The 19,768-nt window shown below is 38.2% G+C and overlaps 2 protein-coding genes across 2 annotated transcripts in view; both read left to right on the top strand.

The window, feature by feature from the left end:
* Positions 1-14,654, top strand: part of LOC146624132 (ryanodine receptor 1-like) — a 55,076-nt gene extending 40,422 nt beyond the window's left edge. Inside the window, exons 91-107 of the mRNA XM_085364474.1 lie at positions 3,514-3,595; positions 3,691-5,012; positions 5,119-5,201; positions 5,509-5,668; positions 5,762-5,848; positions 5,963-6,235; positions 10,924-11,054; positions 11,163-11,205; positions 11,286-11,419; positions 11,503-11,563; positions 11,646-11,792; positions 11,874-12,008; positions 12,092-12,248; positions 12,451-12,515; positions 12,588-12,688; positions 14,366-14,417; positions 14,515-14,654. Of these exons, the coding sequence (XP_085220600.1) occupies positions 3,514-3,595; positions 3,691-5,012; positions 5,119-5,201; positions 5,509-5,668; positions 5,762-5,848; positions 5,963-6,235; positions 10,924-11,054; positions 11,163-11,205; positions 11,286-11,419; positions 11,503-11,563; positions 11,646-11,792; positions 11,874-12,008; positions 12,092-12,248; positions 12,451-12,515; positions 12,588-12,688; positions 14,366-14,417; positions 14,515-14,610 (3,129 nt within the window). The 3' untranslated portion in view covers positions 14,611-14,654. The remainder of the gene's footprint in view (positions 1-3,513; positions 3,596-3,690; positions 5,013-5,118; positions 5,202-5,508; positions 5,669-5,761; positions 5,849-5,962; positions 6,236-10,923; positions 11,055-11,162; positions 11,206-11,285; positions 11,420-11,502; positions 11,564-11,645; positions 11,793-11,873; positions 12,009-12,091; positions 12,249-12,450; positions 12,516-12,587; positions 12,689-14,365; positions 14,418-14,514) is intronic.
* A 1,645-nt stretch (positions 14,655-16,299) lies between these two features.
* Positions 16,300-19,458, top strand: LOC146624131 (uncharacterized). The gene is made up of 5 exons (XM_085363719.1): positions 16,300-16,342; positions 17,114-17,372; positions 17,607-17,640; positions 18,850-19,024; positions 19,115-19,458. The coding sequence occupies exons 1-5, from the start codon at positions 16,300-16,302 to the stop codon at positions 19,456-19,458; spliced, it is 855 nt and encodes a 284-aa protein (XP_085219845.1).
* The last annotated feature ends 310 nt before the right edge of the window (positions 19,459-19,768 follow it).

The following is a 19,768-nucleotide window of genomic DNA, read 5'->3' as shown; positions in this document are numbered from 1 at the left end:
ACCTTACAGTACACCTCAATATTACAGAAAATATTACAATTTCTAATTTCTTAAAAATTGATTTTATTTCATTATGTATTTGATTGGTCATTTTGGTCATATTTTGACATGTTGCCTAAGTATTAGTGTAAAAGATTAAATTATAATTTTGTGAGTTTCATGTGACTGCTTACATTTCAGGGTTATGGTATTATTTATGCAGGCTCTCCGTGACAATGGTTTCCCTTTCTGGGAGATCATTGTTATTTGACTACCTGCACTTTTTCCTGTTGTGAATTGCCTGGTGTAAAAAATAGAGTTCATCAGCATTAAATATAATACACATTAAGAGATTTAATAATAAGACTTGCCCAGTTGATTCTATACGATTTACTATTTTAATTTAAAACTATACCATATAGTTATACTTTAAAATGAACTTAAAGGTCAGTTACTTATTTATGAATTAAGTACTAAAAAGTTGGACTACTGTTCAAAACATGGGAAAAAGGGAACTGTAAATCAAATACTATGATTTAAAAAATTTATTTATAATATGATTTATTGAATTTATATGTTGTCCGACAAAGGAAAAGAAATGCTTTACAGAGAGAGTTCCTTAAGTCTTTCAGACTTTAATAAGTTAGAGAAACGTTCAACAGTCAGTGAAATAGTTGGTGTGTAAATAGTGTGTTAAATTTGGTGATTTCATCATCAACAGAAAATAACGGCATTAAAAGTTTTAGAGAATCCAAAGACATCTCTGTACACTAGAGACAAAGCTGAAAACCAGTCGTGTGGTGAAGATCTTTGGGTCCTTAAGCAGCTCTGCATTTAAAAATGTATCGGGTTATGTCATGTATTAGTGCTTCAGTGCTTAGGAGCAATGGAGTACAGGCAGGCCTCTGGTCCAAACCTGTGTGGTTTATGAAGGAGGCTGAAAACTGTTGAGTATCAAAAATCTCACACCAAACAAAAATTCTTATCTATACTTGACCACATAAATAGCAAACTATTGTTTATTGCCAGAGGTATGTTTAGCACCAGGAGTTTTAAATGAAATTTTATATAATAATGAGCATGATTTTTTTTCTGTGTTGCTTTGAATTATTATAACTATACACAGTGTTAAAGCGTTTTCTGATTGGATGATTTTTAAAATCCACAAAGCTATTTGTGATGCTAGTGCTATAAACAAAAGGTCAAAATATTTACATATGTAGACATTTCCATTCTGTTTAGTGCATTAATCCTCTGCAGATAACTGAGGCTAATAACATTTATCATTGATAGCTTTTGCATGCATAATCTTTTTAAACATGTGGCCAGATTAAGAGATGATCCATGCTTGATCTGTAAGTTCCCAGCTCAGCATATTTTAACAGATATTACGCACCTAAAACAAATTACCTTACCATGTGCTTTTGCTCTTCAGCTGATAGTCTCACAGTCAGCTTCTCTGTTTTACATTTATCATTGTGTTTCAAAGTCTACATCAAACGTGTGCATTGTTTTGCTGTCAAATGAAAGAAAGCACACACGCAAAATGTAAAAAAACATATGTGAGTGTATTTTGTTTAACACCTGAATAATTTATTATTATTGAAATTGTCTTCCACATGGTCAATGCAGGGTAAAGTATGTATCTACTTTTTTATTTATTAATGCAGTATTGTGTTTACTAGTTTTTCATTTATTCAGTGTTGGTTTCTCTTATCAGGCTGTTTTATATCCACCTGCTTTAAACAGAACTCAGTAAGAGTCAGTATTTACTCAATGCTGATTACAGTGTATTTCCAAACAAAACTGACATACTAGCACGTTGAGTCATTTAAGGAAATAGAAAAACAGTTTGATATATATATCAGATTTTATTTTATTTTTTTCAGTACACTATACAGTGAACTAAACCTTTCTGTAGCACATTAGGCCTCATGAACAGCAAACGGTATATTTTCAGACACTGCAATAGTCTTTTTGTTTTTAGTTTTTACCCTATAAAGCGATTTTCAGAATTATGTTAGCACCATGAGTTTTAAAGTAACGGCCTTATAATTAAAAAATAAACATAGTTTATACTTAGGCAGTTTGTGACAAAGAAGCAGGTGACTACAAAACTTCCTGAGGGAGGGCCTGACTTTTAACCTCAACTGTTGGAGTATACACTTTAATATGAAATTATTTTGTCTTTGTATATACACTTTAATGTGACATCTACTTCGTGTGCACACATTTAACAGAAATTACAATTTTTTAACTTTTTTTTTCTTTTTTCATTTACAGTGTGTTGAGCTGTGGCTTGTGTGTTGCTTCGATTTAAAATAACTATATATCTATGAATTTTTTTGTAGTTTTTCCTCTGTGCACCACCATAGTGCAGTTTACATCAAACTGGCTTTCAGCTTTAATTCACTGGGTTTTACAACAATTTGGATTTACCTCTTGACGAATTACACAGTCCCGACTTTGTCTCAAAATGTACTGGATAATTACCTGACAAGCAGTTTTATGGCCAGGTGAGGTTTGGTCCTTCCCTATTCCATGACAAATGTAGGAGATATGATATCTGAAGTTGATTCAAAGTGATTTGAATCAAAGTAAAATCATCATTAGGGTAAAAAAAATAAACATATCAGAGAAATAACATAATCCTTTAGGACAAATCCAAATCAAATCTGGTACAAACCTACAAAGAAGGAATGCAGTGGCGAGCTCAGCAACACCAAAAGGTCTGAGAGACCACAAAAGACAACTGATGTGAATGATGATAGCATTTCCTTATTGATGAAGAAAAACAACTTTACAACATCTAACCCAATCAAGAACACTCACAGTCAGTGCATTACTCCTAAGCTCTGCAATCAAGAGATGCCTTATTGAATGTAAATACAGAGAGTTTACAAGTGTTACCACTAGTTACACTCAAGAACAGTGCAACAGAGTCATTGTCTGTAAATTATTTTAATCCAGGTATCATAATCAATCGTTAAATGTTAAATTATATTCCTTAGTTCTATTACTTTTGAGTATCTGAGAAGCTGTGTATAAAAATGGTAATTCTCTGGGGTGGTACACAGAGGCAAAACTACAAAAATGGTATCTTTGTCCAGTAAATTATGGACCTAACTCTACATTTACACACAAGCTTCTGCTTTAACTTCTAATGCTCACTGTCATAGAAATGTAATATTCACAAAGGGGTACATGAGATTTAAGCACTGTTTTATCACAAAAATGGGGAAAAAATTTTCACATTATGGCATCTTTAAAAACCATTGTTACGTTTTGATAAATTCTCTCAGCATGACGATTTGGTTCATTAACATCCTCCTTTGTTATGAATGTGATTGTATACAACACACAGTATTTTGAATGTCCACTTCTTATCATAACAAGGTTTTGGGTTCCTGACACTTACAGTATAACTTGTGCTTTCAACTTTACCAAAGACTGTGTCTTTATGTAAACCTCTAATGTTTCAAGACAGTATTGTTGTCATTACTGTAAGGTCTTGTTCTTCTTTCATGGTCACAGGACTCCAGCCAGATTGGTCTGCTGAAGGAGCTTCTTGACCTACAGAAAGATATGGTTGTTATGTTGCTGTCTTTATTGGAGGGTAAAATAACTTTCTCATCACTTTTATGTCAGTTTTCATCTTTTTATCCTTTTCCAGTTTCAGGTTTTTTTAAATTCTGCTTTGTATTTATTCAGGAAATGTGGTAAATGGTACAATCGCTCGCCAGATGGTCGACATGTTGGTAGAGTCCTCCAGCAATGTGGAGATGATACTCAAGTTCTTTGACATGTTCCTCAAACTGAAAGATATCGTGGCTTCAGATGCTTTCCGTGATTATGTGACAGACCCTCGAGGGTTGATCTCAAAGAAGGACTTCCAGAAGGCGATGGACAGTCAAAAGCAGTACTCCCCCTCTGAGATTCAGTTTCTTTTGTCCTGCTCAGAAGCAGATGAAAATGACATGATCAATTATGAAGAGTTTGCCAGTCGCTTCCAGGAACCCGCCAAAGACATTGGCTTCAACATTGCCGTGCTGCTCACCAATCTGTCTGAGCACGTCCCTCATGACACCAGGCTACAGAACTTCCTGGGACAAGCAGAGAGTGTGCTGAACTACTTCCGTCCGTTCTTGGGGCGAATTGAAATAATGGGAGCCAGTAGAAAGATTGAACGCATCTACTTTGAAATCAGTGAGGTTAACCGCAGACAGTGGGAGATGCCTCAAGTAAGAGAGTCCAAACGGCAGTTCATCTTTGATGTCGTCAATGAGGGTGGCGAATCAGAGAAGATGGAGATGTTTGTCAACTTCTGTGAAGACACCATCTTTGAGATGAATATAGCCTCACAAATTTCAGAGCAGGAGGAAGAGGAAAAGGGGGAAGAAGAAGATGAAGGGGAAGAAGGAGGAGGTGAGGGTGGAGGAGGTGGGGAAGGAAATGGAGGAGGAGATGAGGATAATAATGGAAGGGAAGGTCCACATGAATCAACCTCTGCCTTTGTAGATTTTATAAACAGCATGTTAAGCTTCCTCGGCATTTTCACCTTCCGCAACCTTCGCAGACAGTATCGTAGAGTGAGAAAGATGACCTTCAAGGAGATTGTAGTGGCCTTGTCCACTTTTTTCTGGACCATACTGATGAGTATACTACACTTCATTTACAATGTATGCAAAGGTATCTTTATGATCATCTGGCAAACATTGTTTGGAGGTGGCTTGGTAGAGGGAGCCAAAAATATCACAGTCACTGAGATTTTAGCCAGCATGCCAGATCCCACCCAGGACGATGTGCATGGCGATGGACCAGGGGAGCCAAGGACAGGGGAGGAACAGGACACTGGAGGTGTAACAGATACTGGTGAGACTGGGAGTGGAGAGGAAGAAGAGGAGGATACCCAAGAAAAAGAGGGTGGGAGGATACCAGGAATGGATGCTCCAGGTGGACTTGGAGATATGGGTGTGGAGGCACCAGTTGAACCTCCAACTCCTGAAGGAACTCCCATAACAAAGAGAAAAATGGTAAGGAGTAGCTTGGTCTTCTCTATCAGTCGTTTGTGATTATACATCTACCAAAAATGTGGATAGAAAACATCAGGTCTTGTGCAGTAGCTTCTTTTTTCTACAGGCACCAGAAGAGACTGATGCTAGTCAGAAACCACCAGAACCTCCTCCTGTAGAAGAACCTCCTACGGAGCCTGAAAAGGCTGAGTAAGACTCTTTAGTTGGTGTTGTGTCTATACTAATGTGCTTCAAGCATTTCCCTCTCCCTTCCATGGCTCTAAATCAGGTTATACCTTTTAGCCAGGACAATCCAGGAGGATTACAAAAAACAACTTTGAACAGTTTGAGGTTAATGATTATCTGAATGCACATTTTTATTAAAAGGGTTGGTTTTCATTGCATTGAAGCAACTTCCCGAGCTAAGAAAAAGATCATGGAAGTTTTAGTGCACCATGATTTTTAAATTGATGGAATGAATTGATATGACATTAACTCAAGACTGTTTATTTTTTAGTGCTGAAACTGGAGAGAAAACAGAGAAAGAATGTGAGAGCAAAGAAGAAGTAGAACCAGAAAAACCAAAGAAATCAGCAGCCAAAAAAGAAAAGAAGCTGAAAAAGGATGGAGGTTTTCAAATCTGGACTGAGCTGGAAACCCAAAGGAATAAATTTATGGTAGTATTTGTGTCAAAAGTGATTTTGTTGTGCAATTTTAATGTCAGTATCAAGTGATTGATCAGTTGAAGAATATTTATCTGTCTTTTATAGAACTATCTTTCCAGAAACTTCTACAACCTGCGTTTTTTGGCTCTGTTCCTCGCATTTGCCCTGAACTTCATTCTTCTTTTCTATAAGGTAAAAAGAAATATCTTTAATTTAATCTATCCCTTTTTTGCCTGGAAACTGGGATGAGTCTGTTTAATGTGGCTACTGTCTGTTCTTTGATCATTTTACCCTGTCAACTCTTAGGTGTCGGACAGCCCGCCTGAGGGTGAAGAGATGGAAGGCTCTGGACTATCTGAGGGAAGTGGGCTGTTTGAAGGGTCTGCGTTGTTTGAAGGCTCAGGCGAAGAGCTTGAAGGATCTGGAATTAATGGTGGAGGAGATGAAGATGAGGAAGATGTTCCAATTTATTACTATTTAGAGGAGAGCACTGGATACATGCAGCCTACTTTGTCCTTTCTTGCGATCCTTCACACAGTCATTTCATTCATCTGTATCATTGGCTACAACTGCCTGAAGGTAGGCTGGACACACGTCGGTAGGCTGACGTCTTTTTTGAAGCCCAGGTTGCTCTGATAGTTGCCTTCCTCTCATCTGTATTTTTGGTTCAGGTGTTTCTCATCTTCCTCCTAACAGGAAGGTCAGGACAGCATTGGGTAGCCAATCCATAACATTATCAGAAAACCCTGGTACTTCTGGTACTATGGATAGGTGTTAGGTGTTGGAAATCAGTGTCTTCATAAAGCTTGTTAGCAGATGGAAACATGAATTACTCCAAAAATTTCTAGATGCCTAAATTGACTTTGGACTAGATGAAACACAGTGGACCAACCACCAAAAACACCAGCAAATATCATGGTACCCCAAATCATCATAGATGGCAGAAGCTACACTGGACTTCACACAATACTGGTTTCTGTGCCTCTGCATTCTTCCTACAGACTTTGGGATCCAATTTCCAAATGAAATACAACATTTATTTTCAGCTGAGACAATTCAAACAGTTTACAGTTTTTTCTGAATGCTTAAACCCTAACTGTGATTCCTGTAGCACAATCTCTAAAACTATTCAGACTTATAGCAAAACCACTCACTGAGTTTGCAAAACTAAAAGCACAAAAACTGCTTTGCACTCAGTTTGCAATTTTGTAACACACACTTTGCAAAACTGTAGGCACAATTCACTGCACAACACTCAATTACCAAATTTCCAACACACTCCTAGCAAAAGTATACACATGTATGGCTATCATTAACACTAATTTGCCAACTGTCTGGCACACTTTCACATGTGAAAACTTTTTTAGATAATTTGTTCACTTTGCAATCAGCCTAAGCACTATAATACAGGTAAGCTGTGTGTGCGGAGTACAATGGAGGGAGCAGAAAGAGTGAGAAGTAGAGGAGGCCGAGGAAGAGGACGTGGAGGTGAAGAAGTAGGATGAAGAGGACGACAAGGACAAGGAGGAGCAAGAGGAAGACGAGGAGGGGGGAGAGGAAGATGAGGAGGGGGGAGAGGAAGATGAGGAGGGTGGAGAGGAAGGGTAGGAAGAGTAAGAAATAGAATTGCTGATGACATCAGAGCTACAATAGTGGACCATGTAATCAACCGTGGAATGACCCTGAGGGTAGCTGGCCAACGGGTCCAGCCTAACTCGAGCCGCTACACTGTAGCAAGTACCATAAGGACATCTTGAAATGAGAATCGGTTAGTACAGTCACTTCGCACAAAGATTTGTAGCACTGCCATATGCCAATGAGAAACACACCAATACCATTGATGTAAAAATACTGAAATTGTTACTTTACAGAATTGCTAGATGACCAGATGCTGGGGGCAGAGGAAGCATGTTCACTGCAGACCAAGTAACCCATATAGTCATTATGGCGATTGCAAATAATCCTATACTTGGAAATAAACACTTGTGTTTGTTTTGATGTGTTTGAATAAACACCAGTACTTGAAGTTTGGATCCCTCTATGCTTATGGATCTATGACAGAAGTATGAGCTCAAACTGACATAGCCTACCTTGTGCACAGAGAAAGCAAAAGCCAGATGTGTTTTGTATTCATACCATCAGTGTGCAGTTGGCGCATTGTGTGCTTAGTAGATGATGGCTTGTGTGTACTGTTTGATACGGAAACACCATTTTTACGAAGGTGTGAAGAGTTACAGTTTTTTCTGATTGCTTAAGCACATTTTTTGTAACTATTGGCTAATTTTGCAAAACTCTTCACACAAATAAGAAAACCTGTCACCCAATAATCAAAACATTGTAGTTCTCTTGCAAAAGCAAACACAGCTAGATTAACTCTTCACACCTTCGTAAAAATGGTGTTTCCGTATCAAACAGTACACACAAGCCATCATTTTATGTTTATTCAAACACATCAAAACAAACACAAGTGTTTATTTCCAAGTATAGGATTATTTGCAATCGCCATAATGACTATATGGGTTACTTGGTCTGCAGTGAACATGCTTCCTCTGCCCCCAGCATCTGGTCATCTAGCAATTCTGTAAAGTAACAATTTCAGTATTTTTACATCAGTGGTATTGGTGTGTTTCTCATTGGCATATGGCAGTGCTACAAATCTTTGTGCGAAGTGACTGTACTAACCGATTCTCATTTCAAGATGTCCTTATGATGCTTGCTACAGTGTAGCGGCTCGAGTTAGGCTGGACCCGTTGGCCAGCTACCCTCAGGGTCATTCCACGGTTGATTACATGGTCCACTATTGTAGCTCTGATGTCATCAGCAATTCTATTTCTTACTCTTCCTACCCTTCCTCTCCACCCTCCTCATCTTCCTCTCCCCCCTCCTCATCTTCCTCTCCCCCCTCCTCGTCTTCCTCTTGCTCCTCCTTGTCCTTGTCGTCCTCTTCATCCTACTTCTTCACCTCCACGTCCTCTTCCTCGGCCTCCTCTACTTCTCACTCTTTCTGCTCCCTCCATTGTACTCCGCACACACAGCTTACCTGTATTATAGTGCTTAGGCTGATTGCAAAGTGAACAAATTATCTAAAAAAGTTTTCACATGTGAAAGTGTGCCAGACAGTTGGCAAATTAGTGTTAATGATAGCCATACATGTGTATACTTTTGCTAGGAGTGTGTTGGAAATTTGGTAATTGAGTGTTGTGCAGTGAATTGTGCCTACAGTTTTGCAAAGTGTGTGTTACAAAATTGCAAACTGAGTGCAAAGCAGTTTTTGTGCTTTTAGTTTTGCAAACTCAGTGAGTGGTTTTGCTATAAGTCTGAATAGTTTTAGAGATTGCGCTACAGGAATCACAGTTAGGGTTTAAGCATTCAGAAAAAACTGTAATCTAGCTGTGTTTGCTTTTGCAAGAGAACTACAATGTTTTGATTATTGGGTGACAGGTTTTCTTATTTGTGTGAAGAGTTTTGCAAAATTAGCCAATAGTTACAAAAAATGTGCTTAAGCAATCAGAAAAAACTGTAAACATTTCTGACGATGTCTCTAGTTCATGAGTGGCTTGATATTAGGAAGGCGACAGTTATAGCTCATTACCAAGCCATCTGTGTGTGGTTGCTCTCGATGCATTGACAGCAGCCTCAGTTCATTATGAAGTTCTCCCAAGTTTTTGAGTGGACTTTTATTTAGAGCTCTCTCAAGGCTTCAGTGATTGCAGTTGCTTGTGCATTTCTTCCTAGCACATTATCAATAATAGGCTTTGATACAGTGCACTGCAAAATATCAGCCTTCTCAGCACTGACCTTATGCAGCTTAGCTTTCCTGTGGAGGGTGTTGATGTTTGTTATCTGCAGAACTGTCAGTAGTCTTCTCCATGGTTGTTGTTGCATTTACTTAGCTAGTCTAGGAGGAGGCAGTAGTTTGAATAGTATTTAATTAAACATTATAATATGCAAAATTACATATAAGAATTTGAAATACTGGATCTCATGGTCTAAGGTCCATAATAATCAACACTAATGCTAAGCTAGCCAAGAACCCAGAGTGATGATAAAGCTGTGTTTGCTGACCCCAGCCCAGTAACTAGACCCTGAACTTCAACAGGTAACAAACAGATGAGTAGTCAGGCTGATGCCTCCATTACTACCTGTTCATGTTCTTACAGCAGAAATACTGTGGCGATGGCTTTAAAGTCTCTTGATGCTGGTTTTCAATGTTGCTTTGTGCTGTCAGCTTTGTGTTCATACCTAAATAATGAGATCATGTATGTGTCCTGTTAAAATCTCCCAATTCTTTTAATCTTTGGGCTGAAGGAAGGACAATACTCGGTGTATAAATGCTCAATCAACAATCATTTATTTCCATACAATTCAACACTTAAGAGCATAAGAACGTCCGGACGGGAGAGATGCTTGCAAAGGGTCACAGCATGTCTCAAACTGGTGGAGGGTTACTCAAGCTCTTATAGCCTTTAGTGGCCCCCACCTAGTTGTAAAAGCCTAAACATTCACATTCTTTCTCTGTTACGGCACCTAAGTAATGACCTCGGCTCCCTGTCTTTCTGCTCTCTGTAAAGGTGGGGGTATGGAATGTGGTCTGTTTCTTCTATTATCAGCACAAGGTCCTCTGCACACAACATTCTCTTCATGATTCAGCAGTATGAAATGTCAAGAAACAGTGTAACACATTCACAGCAGATCAAGGGTACAGGGTAATGCGCACCTGTCTAACAAATCCAAAAAAGGTCACATTCTTTTAACTCAAAAATATAATGGAAACTAAGCTACATACACAGCACCCAATCTAGACTAAAGGATATTATATGACCTACAGCAGTTAACATAATTCAACTACTTTAACTACAGATATAAGATAACATATGATAACAGAATAATCTCACAGTCCTCATTAGGATTGGGATTTGTGTTGGTGTATGGGGCTGCATGTTGTTAGGTCTGCTGTTAAGTAGTAATTATGATCCAGCACATTTCAGGTCAGAGAAAGCAAAGTAATATAAAGAGTAGTATAATAAATAATTTTAACTTGGGAGTAATTAATTATACTGCTTAGCAATTGTGGTGACTCTCAAAGCAAAGTCAGAGAGAATCGAATGAGAATCAGAAAGTCGATAATGGAAAAAAAATGGAATGGAATTGCTAAATTTTTATCAATTCCCATCTCTATTTCTTCATAAATATTGACAGATTTTGATAAATTGTATTGAATCATCCGCATACCTCAGTGAAACAGCACTTGCTATTGTTTCTGCCAGATTCCCCTGGTTATTTTTAAAAGAGAGAAAGAACTTGCGAGAAAGCTGGAATTTGATGGCCTCTACATCACTGAGCAACCTGAGGATGATGACATCAAGGGCCAGTGGGACAGATTAGTCCTGAATACACCGTACGTAGATACAGAAAACAGCTTTTAATAGTGAGAAGCAGGCTCACAAGAAAATTCTGAAAAGCTTTTTTCTTTATGTAATTGACAAATGATCCTATTTTCCTGCAGCTCTTTCCCAAACAACTACTGGGATAAATTTGTCAAGCGAAAGGTGAGTTAAGATTGACTCAAGTGGTCTTAACTTTGAGCTCAGTACAGCATGTTCACATGTAATGGCATGTCCATGTCCAGGTTCTGGATAAATACGGAGACATTTATGGAAGAGAAAGAATTGCTGAGCTCCTGGGGGTTGATTTAGCTTCCCTGGATGTGAGTCAACAACATGAGAAGAAACAGGAAGAACCAGATAACTCTGTGTTTGCATGGTACCGTATACAGTCAGATGCACATTTGGCATGATTTCTGAAAACTAAAACAAGCACATTAAAGAGAATGTTGTCTCTTTTAGGGTGACTTCTATTGACATCAAGTACCAGATCTGGAAATTTGGTGTGGTGTTCACAGATGGTGTAAGCAAACCTATATACTATATCATACTATACTATTTCTGCACTACATTGTACTAAATTATACTTACACATCTCTTTGTAGACTTTTCTTTATCTCTGTTGGTACTTGGTGATGTCTTTGCTTGGGCATTACAACAACTTCTTCTTCGCCTGTCACTTGCTGGATATTGCGATGGGTGTCAAGACTCTTCGCACTATCCTGTCCTCAGTCACACACAATGGCAAACAGGCAAGAGCAGGAAATACTCACTTGCACTAATGTTGTTTAAGCTTCACTTTGCTCACTCTTCTTTCTTCTTCTCCCTGCTAGCTCATGATGACAGTGGGCTTGCTGGCTGTGGTGGTGTATCTTTACACCGTAGTTGCCTTCAATTTCTTCCGCAAGTTTTACAACAAGAGTGAAGATGAAGACGAACCAGATATGAAATGTGACGATATGATGACTGTACGTGATTGTGGATGATAAACAAACTTTGTACTTCCTCTCTCAACTTTGCCACTCCCCACATTTTTTTTTTTACTTTACAGTGTTATCTGTTCCACATGTATGTGGGTGTCCGAGCAGGCGGAGGCATTGGAGATGAGATTGAAGACCCAGCTGGAGATGAATACGAGCTTTATCGAGTGGTCTTTGATATTACTTTCTTTTTCTTCGTCATTGTTATCCTGCTGGCCATCATTCAGGGTATAGAAAATCCTCTCCTGGGAGACAAATCCTTCATTACTCATCAAATGTTATAATTGTATAATTGGTTTGAACTAAAAGTAAAGAAACACAATGGGACAGTGTGAGGAACATCTGGATTACTGTTGGCACAGAAAAGTGATTTTAGGACACGTTCAGATTTTATATACATGTGTGATGATTGTGTTATTGTGTACTGCAGGTCTGATCATTGACGCCTTTGGAGAACTCAGAGACCAACAAGAGCAAGTCAAGGAAGACATGGAGGTACAGTCGTGTTCAGTGTTTATATTTTTCACACATTTATCATGCCACATTGACCACTGTTTTTTTGTGCAGACGAAATGCTTCATATGTGGCATTGGAAGTGACTACTTTGATACAACGCCGCATGGCTTTGAGACTCACACTTTTGATGAACACAACCTGGCCAATTACATGTGAGTGCCCCTCTTCTGTCTTACCTTGTATACAGTTAGGTCCATATATACTTGGACACTGACAAAAGTTTTTTTTTTTTTACCTATTTCCTAAAACATATTTGAGTTATATTATGGGTGTGGGCATAATGTGTAGACTATCTGCTTTCACTTGAGAGTATCAACATTTAAATTGAGTGAAGGGTTTAGGAGTTTCATCTGTTTAGCATGTACTACTCTCTTTTTAAAGGGAGGGTGTCAAAAAAGTAATTGGACAATTGACTCAAAGGCAGAGGTGGGCAATTCTTTCATTATATCAATATCAATCAAGCAGATAAAAGGGCTGGAGTTGATTTGTGGTGTGGTGTTTGCATTAGGAAGATTTTGCTTTGAACAGACAATATGTGGTCAAAGGAGCTCTCCATTCACGTGAAACAAGCCATTCTTCAGCTGCAAAAACAGAAAAACCCATCTGAGAAATGACTACAATATTAGGAGTGACAAAATCTACAGTTTGGTACTCCTGAGACAGAAAGAAAGAAAGAAATCACTGGTGAAGTCAGCAATGCAAAAAACCTGGACGTCCAAGTAAGACAACTGTTGTGGATTATTGCAGAATCATTTCAATGTTAAAAAGAAACTCTTTCACTCCTTCCCAGGACATAGGCGTATCAATATCCAAGTCTACCATAAAGAGAAGACTGCATCAAAGCAAATAAAGAAAGTTCACTGCAAGGTGCAAGCCACTCATAAGCCTTAAGACGGCTAGATTTGACTTTGCTAAAAATAGCTAAAAAAGGAAGCACAGCTCTGGAAAAACATTATTTGGACAAATGAAACCTTTACCAGAATGATGACAAGAAAAAAGTATAGAGAAGTTGTGGAACAGCTCATGATCCAAAGCATATCACATCATCTAAAACACGGCTAAGGCAGTGTGGGCATGCATGGCTCCCAGTGGCCCTGGGATGATGTGACACAGGACAGGACAGAAGCAGCCGAATGAATTCGGAGGTGTTCAGAGACATACTGTTTATGTAAATCCAGCTAAATGCAGTCAAATTGATAGGGCAGCGTTTCATAATACAGATGGACAATGACCCAAAACATATAGGCAATGCAACCAACCAGTTTATTAAAGCAAAGAAGTAAAATATACTTGAATTACCAAGTCAGTCGCCTGATCTTAACCCAGTTGAGCATGCATTTCACTTGTTGAAGACTAAACTTTGGACAGAAAGGTCCACAAACAAACAGCAACTGAAAGCTGCTGCAGTAAAGGCCTGACAGAGCATTAAAAAGGAGGAAACCCAGCATCTGATGATATCTATGAGTTCAAGACTTCAGGCTGTCATTGCCAGCAAAGGGTTTCCAACCAAGTATTAGAAATTAACATTTTATTCTCAGTTATTTAATTTGTCCAATTACTTTTGAGGCCCTGAAATGAAGGGATTGTGCTAAAAATGCTTTGGTTTCTCACATTTTTATGCAATCTTTTTGTTCAACCCACTGAATTAAACCTGAAAGTCTGCACTTCAACTACATCTGAGTTGTTTCATTTAAAAGTCATTGTGATATTGTACAGAAGCAAAATTAGGAAAAAAGTTGTCTCTGTCCAAATATTTATGGGCTTAACTGTAGTATATCTCTACATGGATGCACAAATAAGAAAATATTCACAGGATCTTTTTTTTTCAGGTTCTTTTTAATGTACCTCATCAACAAAGATGACACCGAGCACACTGGGCCGGTCAGTCTGAAGGTTTTTATTACAGTTTTTCTTTAGTTAGTGTGCTCCATTCAAGGCCTCACATTACCTCTTGTGTTCTTATATCGTGTCTTTTCAGGAGTCATATGTGTGGAAGATGTACCAGGAGCGCTGTTGGGACTTCTTCCCAGCTGGAGACTGTTTCAGAAAACAGTTTGAGGATCAGCTCTCTTAAAATATTTCCTTCAAATATTTTACAAATGAGGTTGTCATGTCATATCACAGCAAACTGGAATTGTCTAGAAAAATCAAGAAAATCCTGTTTGTGAACTATTAAGATGACTATTAATAAAAACTTTAATAATTTCTATGGATAATTAGGAATAAGAAGGGATAAGAATTTGCCCTAGAAGGGAAATTCATGCCAGTCTTTTTGTAAAGTTTAGTCATTTAGCTACTTATTTGTAAAGCATTGCCTCTGACACAAATTTAGAGAATTTATGGATTTTGCTCATTAGTTTTCTAATGTCACTCACAGTTAACCTGTTTCAAAGAAAGCAGCTTACCAGTTAATGTGCAGTAACTCAAGCAGACTACCACACATATCACACATGCATATTAATTGTACTTACATACTATTCAGTCTCAATTATATGCTTTGGTGGTTGTGGCATCATTGGAACTTTAGCATATTTATTTGTTAGAACAGCTGATTTTTTCCAGTTTTAATTTCTTCACATACTACAGTATTTATGTTGAATTTTATTTAATGTTTTTTCCTAAATTAATTTAAAAGTCTGGGATAGTGAAAACATTAGAGTACATTACATTAGGGTAAGCTTGACTGTAATATCACCATTAGTTGATCTTGGACTTGGCATTAAACAGTATGTGTAATAAAGATGAGTTTGATCAGCAGTGGCTCGAGTAGCCTTTGTTATTGTATTTAACACAATTAATAAACACACACAAAAATGCAGCAAGCGAAAGCTGCAATTCAAAAAGAATGAAAAAGACGGAAAAATTAAAACCAGGTTAATGTTCACTTCAACCATTTTTAAGCTTTTAAAGTTTTTTATCAAGCACTTCACCATTCATTAGACAGTAATCCTCTTTAGCCTGAAATGATAAATGCATTTATTCGCTGTCACTGAATCCCCAAGTGTGCATCCCACCAGTTAACCTTTACTCTAACTATTTTTCAATGGATGCATTTTACTAGATTATATAATAAAAGTCGATTAAAGGATAACATTTAGATTATTTGTTGGCAACTTTGCAAAGTCATTGCAAGTTAGTTTGCATTTCAGCTACTAAAACCAGCTATTTAAAACCCTGGTAGGTTCCAATAAACCTACAATTTTTTTAAATGTGGACTTACTTTTTTTAAGTAAATGTAAGTGCAAAAAAACTATTGTCTGATTAGACACGGGTTGATAAATATTCACAGTTTAAGATGACAATGCACTAAATTGTCCCCAAAACCCCCCAAAATGTTATTATTTTTATTTTCATGACAGCAACAAAACCTCTGGTTGATTAATTATATTGTTGGCTTACTATTCATGGTGTGTATTTAATAAAAGAAATGGATGTCTGGTGATGGTTTGATGATTTAAAATGACTTTCAGTTGTAATATCCATTTGGTGTATGTAAAAGCAAATGGGTATTAAAAACAAACATTCAAAAACAGTCGAATCATCCTGATTTACACAGTATCTCTGCACGCACTACAGCACTCTTTCTCTCATCACAACCCATTTTCATACCATGCTGCTGAACTTTGACTCTGTGGAGCATCCCAGCTGACTGGGGATTAAAGCTGAGCATTAAAAGCTCACATTGAGCCTCATGTGCTTTTTGGCCATTCTGTGTGCAAACATTTCTCTCTCAGCCCACTGGAGTCACACATCGACTGTAAACATGAACATCTCGGGGATACATCAGGGCATGCTCAGGATGTATGGTGAGTCGGATCTTTACTTCAGGTGTGGATCTTTCTAGCGGTTGGTATGTGTTGCTTTTTGTAGGGCTTACGGTAATTTTCCAGTTTGTTGTGTACTTTCTGTCATGCTATTGCAAATGCAGATTTTGTTTATATATATTTATGTATAATTTCCATTATTATCTCATGGCATGGAGATGGTGTTAAAAAGGGATGATAAATAGGACAAGTTAGCAATGCTCTTGAGTACAATTTTAATAAGAGAAACCTATCAGTTTTCTCATCTTTGTATCCATTAGCAACCATATTATGAGTTTTTCTTCAAATAAGTACAGACGAATCTATATATACATTGTTTCACTCAAGATCCAAAGCTGTGACAAATGCTGATAGAAACATGACCTAAAGCTGTAGTTTGAAAAAAATGCTAAAAAGATGCTTAGACAGTTGGTATTTTAATACCCATATGTTGTTTACCATTTGCATATAGAACAAGTAAACACAAAGTGTGCGTGCGATTACACTATATGATGTGCACACGGTGGTCAACAGGATCTGATTCATGCTTGATCCCCCAACCATCTGACTGCCTTTAATCTGCTGGGATGATGGAATGACACAGTGTTCATTCTTTAATCCACGTGTACAATGTTCCCTCTGCTATCTTGATCACTCTCAGTATCCTCTGGGGGTTTTGTGATTCTGATTGGAATTGTTTATCACATTGTCATTTTGTCAACAAGCATTTTCTACACAATGACTGTTGACTTTTTCTCTGCATTTCTGGTTCAGGTGGATTTATTTTCAAACAGTGGAAGAAAAGATTTCTCCTTATAACTGCTGAAGGCAGTCTCCTAGTGTGCCATGATGCATCATCCCCTCCCAGCCAGCTGGTACTCTTGCAAAACAGTTGTGAGGCGATTGTGGAAGGCAAGGAGATCTTGGACCTACCTAAATTACCCTCTGGCGGGGTCAGAGATTGCTGCTTTGCTCTGATCCTGCCCCAGAATAAGTATCTGCTGCTGCTGGCGGAAACCTCTGCAGAGTGCAGGTGTTGTGGGGCTTTCTCTGCTAACTCTTGGGCCTTGTTTTAGATTAATGCTGCACACATTTAAGTTTAATATAACAAAGTTTGAGTGGTTTGGGGAATATGCCTTTTTGACTATTTTGAAACATATATGTCAGGTGAAAGACACATTAGCTACACATTCCAAAATTTCCAGGTATTCCATTGTTGTACATGAATTTGCATAAAGGTAATAACAATCGCTTTTTTCACTTTCAGCCAGTGGGTGAACGTGCTGAAAAAAGTGAAAAAGGTAAGTTAATAACATATTTATATTATTTATAATTATGTGTAATAATTATTTACAATAATGTTTACTATGTTCACCATCTATGTTTACCATCATTATTAATAATTGTAATTTGTTATCAAGCAAAATAGATGAACTTGATCACATTAATGAAAGAAAAATGATGTGATGCCCCATGTCAAAGAACATGGGGCATCACACCATGCTTTGTATGGCAGATTGGTCAGAGTAGCCATGGTGACCCCATCTACTTTGGTGCATACCACCTATCAAACCTTCTTGCAGACTATTTACACTCCTGGATGCTGCAGGATTTCCTTAGCCACACTGAAAAAAATGATGAGAAACTTGAAAAAGAGTTCAATGTGCTGACTTGTCCTTAAAATCCCCCAAATCGGGATTCCTGAAGTCAAGTATGTATCTGCAAGTGCTGAAAAAACTAGAGCTTAGAGATACGTACTGAAAGCGCCTGCTAGGGCACCTGTGCAGGCAGTCCATGTCACAACGGTCAAAGCTTTTAAAATTAAAAGGGAGACCTACACAATAGACATGTAGTTTAAATGTTTCTGCCTGGTGTATGTCATTGCTATTCATTAAATGTATGTATCAAAGAGATGTTTCACATAAAACAATGAATGTAGACCACGGGTGGGCAATCTCAGTCCACGAGGGCCGGTGTCCCTGCAGGTTTTAGATGTGTCCTCGAACCAACACAGCTGATTTAAATGGCTAAATTAGCTCCTCAACATGTCCTGAAGTTCTCCAGAGGCCTGGTAACGAACTAATCATGTGATTCAGGTGTGTTGACCCAAGGTGAGATCTAAAACCTGCAGGGACACCGGCCCTCGTGGACTGAGATTGCCCACCCCTGATGTAGACCTTGTAGTGGTGTTAGAAAGAAGGCTGTGAATCACCAGAGTCAGTGGGGCGAAAAAGAAAAAGTGTGAATATATTTTCAGAGAAATCACTATTAGCATGCAAAATCACATTTTCTGTACACACACAGACTATACACTACACTATGGACTCTTTGGAAATTAGATTGATTGATTTACATAAAGAATGTGCTCTGCGCTTTCAGATAATCTTTTAATCCTTAGATTTTTTTTAGTGTTTTAATCAGTCGATTAATTCATTTCTTTGAATTCCTGGCAGACATTGTGTTGGGAACATTATTTTTCTTTAACAGCATCTCCATTTTCTTTTCCACAGAGTCTCTCATCACCTCTCAGTCCTTGCAAGCGACATCAGATGCCACAACCACGTATTACTCTCCGAGATCTTGTGCCTGAACAAATCCTGGATAAAGATCCACCAACTCCACCTGTCAGCAACACAGAGTCATCCTCCCCTGGGCCAATGACTGGCGCTTCCCCGAAGGAGAAAGGTGAGCACTGGTGTTTCTTCTATTTTCATGTAAAAAATATTGCATAGATAGTTTATTAAAACATGTTTTTCAAACTGTTCATTTCAACAGGCAGGAATTCTTCCCGTACTAAGTATCATAAAGGAGGTGCATATTCAGCAGGCTGTTTGCGTCACGGCACTATCAATAACGCCCAAGCAATGAAGGCAGTTTATCTGCTGATGGGAGGGGCTGCTGCTTCCTCTGCCATGGGTTATTTAGGCACATGCTCATCTTCTAATCTGGAAGCCAAAGCCCCGGATCTGCCACTCTGCACAGATTTCTCCAGCATGGGACCAGCAGGAGGGTACCACACTGGCACTCCTGCACTCGACTCCGCCCACTTTAACAGCTTTGACTTTGAAGTGGCAGACTCTGATTTTGACGCTTTTGATTGTGGTGGATTTACTTTCTAATAATCTGCTTGTTGGAGACTGTGGATACGGATATATTTAATGGTACTGAACAAGTTGTTCCCACATATTTTGTCAAAATGACAAAACCATGTGAGGATATTTTATTAAGGGATAAATAAAATAATCCTGAATGTCAGTCAGTAAACCTGCAATAATAGCATTGTTGCTCATGGGTGTAGTGGCAGTGAGTGAGAATTCAACACTGACACAAATGTGATGTGCATTTAGGCAATAATACTGAGGTTCATCATTTTATTGTTGTGTTATTTTGTCACTATCATTTATCATAAAAAACATCAATTACAGCAAC

The sequence above is a fragment of the Diplotaxodon limnothrissa genome, linkage group LG10 (assembly GCF_057381915.1).
Source record: "Diplotaxodon limnothrissa isolate DT_005_m linkage group LG10, D_limnothrissa_male_GT1.1, whole genome shotgun sequence".
NCBI classification, from domain to species: Eukaryota; Metazoa; Chordata; class Actinopteri; order Cichliformes; family Cichlidae; genus Diplotaxodon; species Diplotaxodon limnothrissa.
Note: the sequence above shows the minus strand (reverse complement) of the source record. Positions and strands in the feature narration are given on the sequence as shown.

Coding starts and splice junctions, on each gene's coding strand:
- LOC146624131 (XM_085363719.1), top strand. CDS start 16,300: ATGAACATCTCGGGGATACATCAGGGCATGCTCAGGATGTATG. Junction 16,343..17,113: donor GGGCATGCTCAGGATGTATG/GTGAGTCGGATC, acceptor TTTCTGGTTCAG/GTGGATTTATTTTCAAACAG. Junction 17,641..18,849: donor TGCTGAAAAAAGTGAAAAAG/GTAAGTTAATAA, acceptor TCTTTTCCACAG/AGTCTCTCATCACCTCTCAG.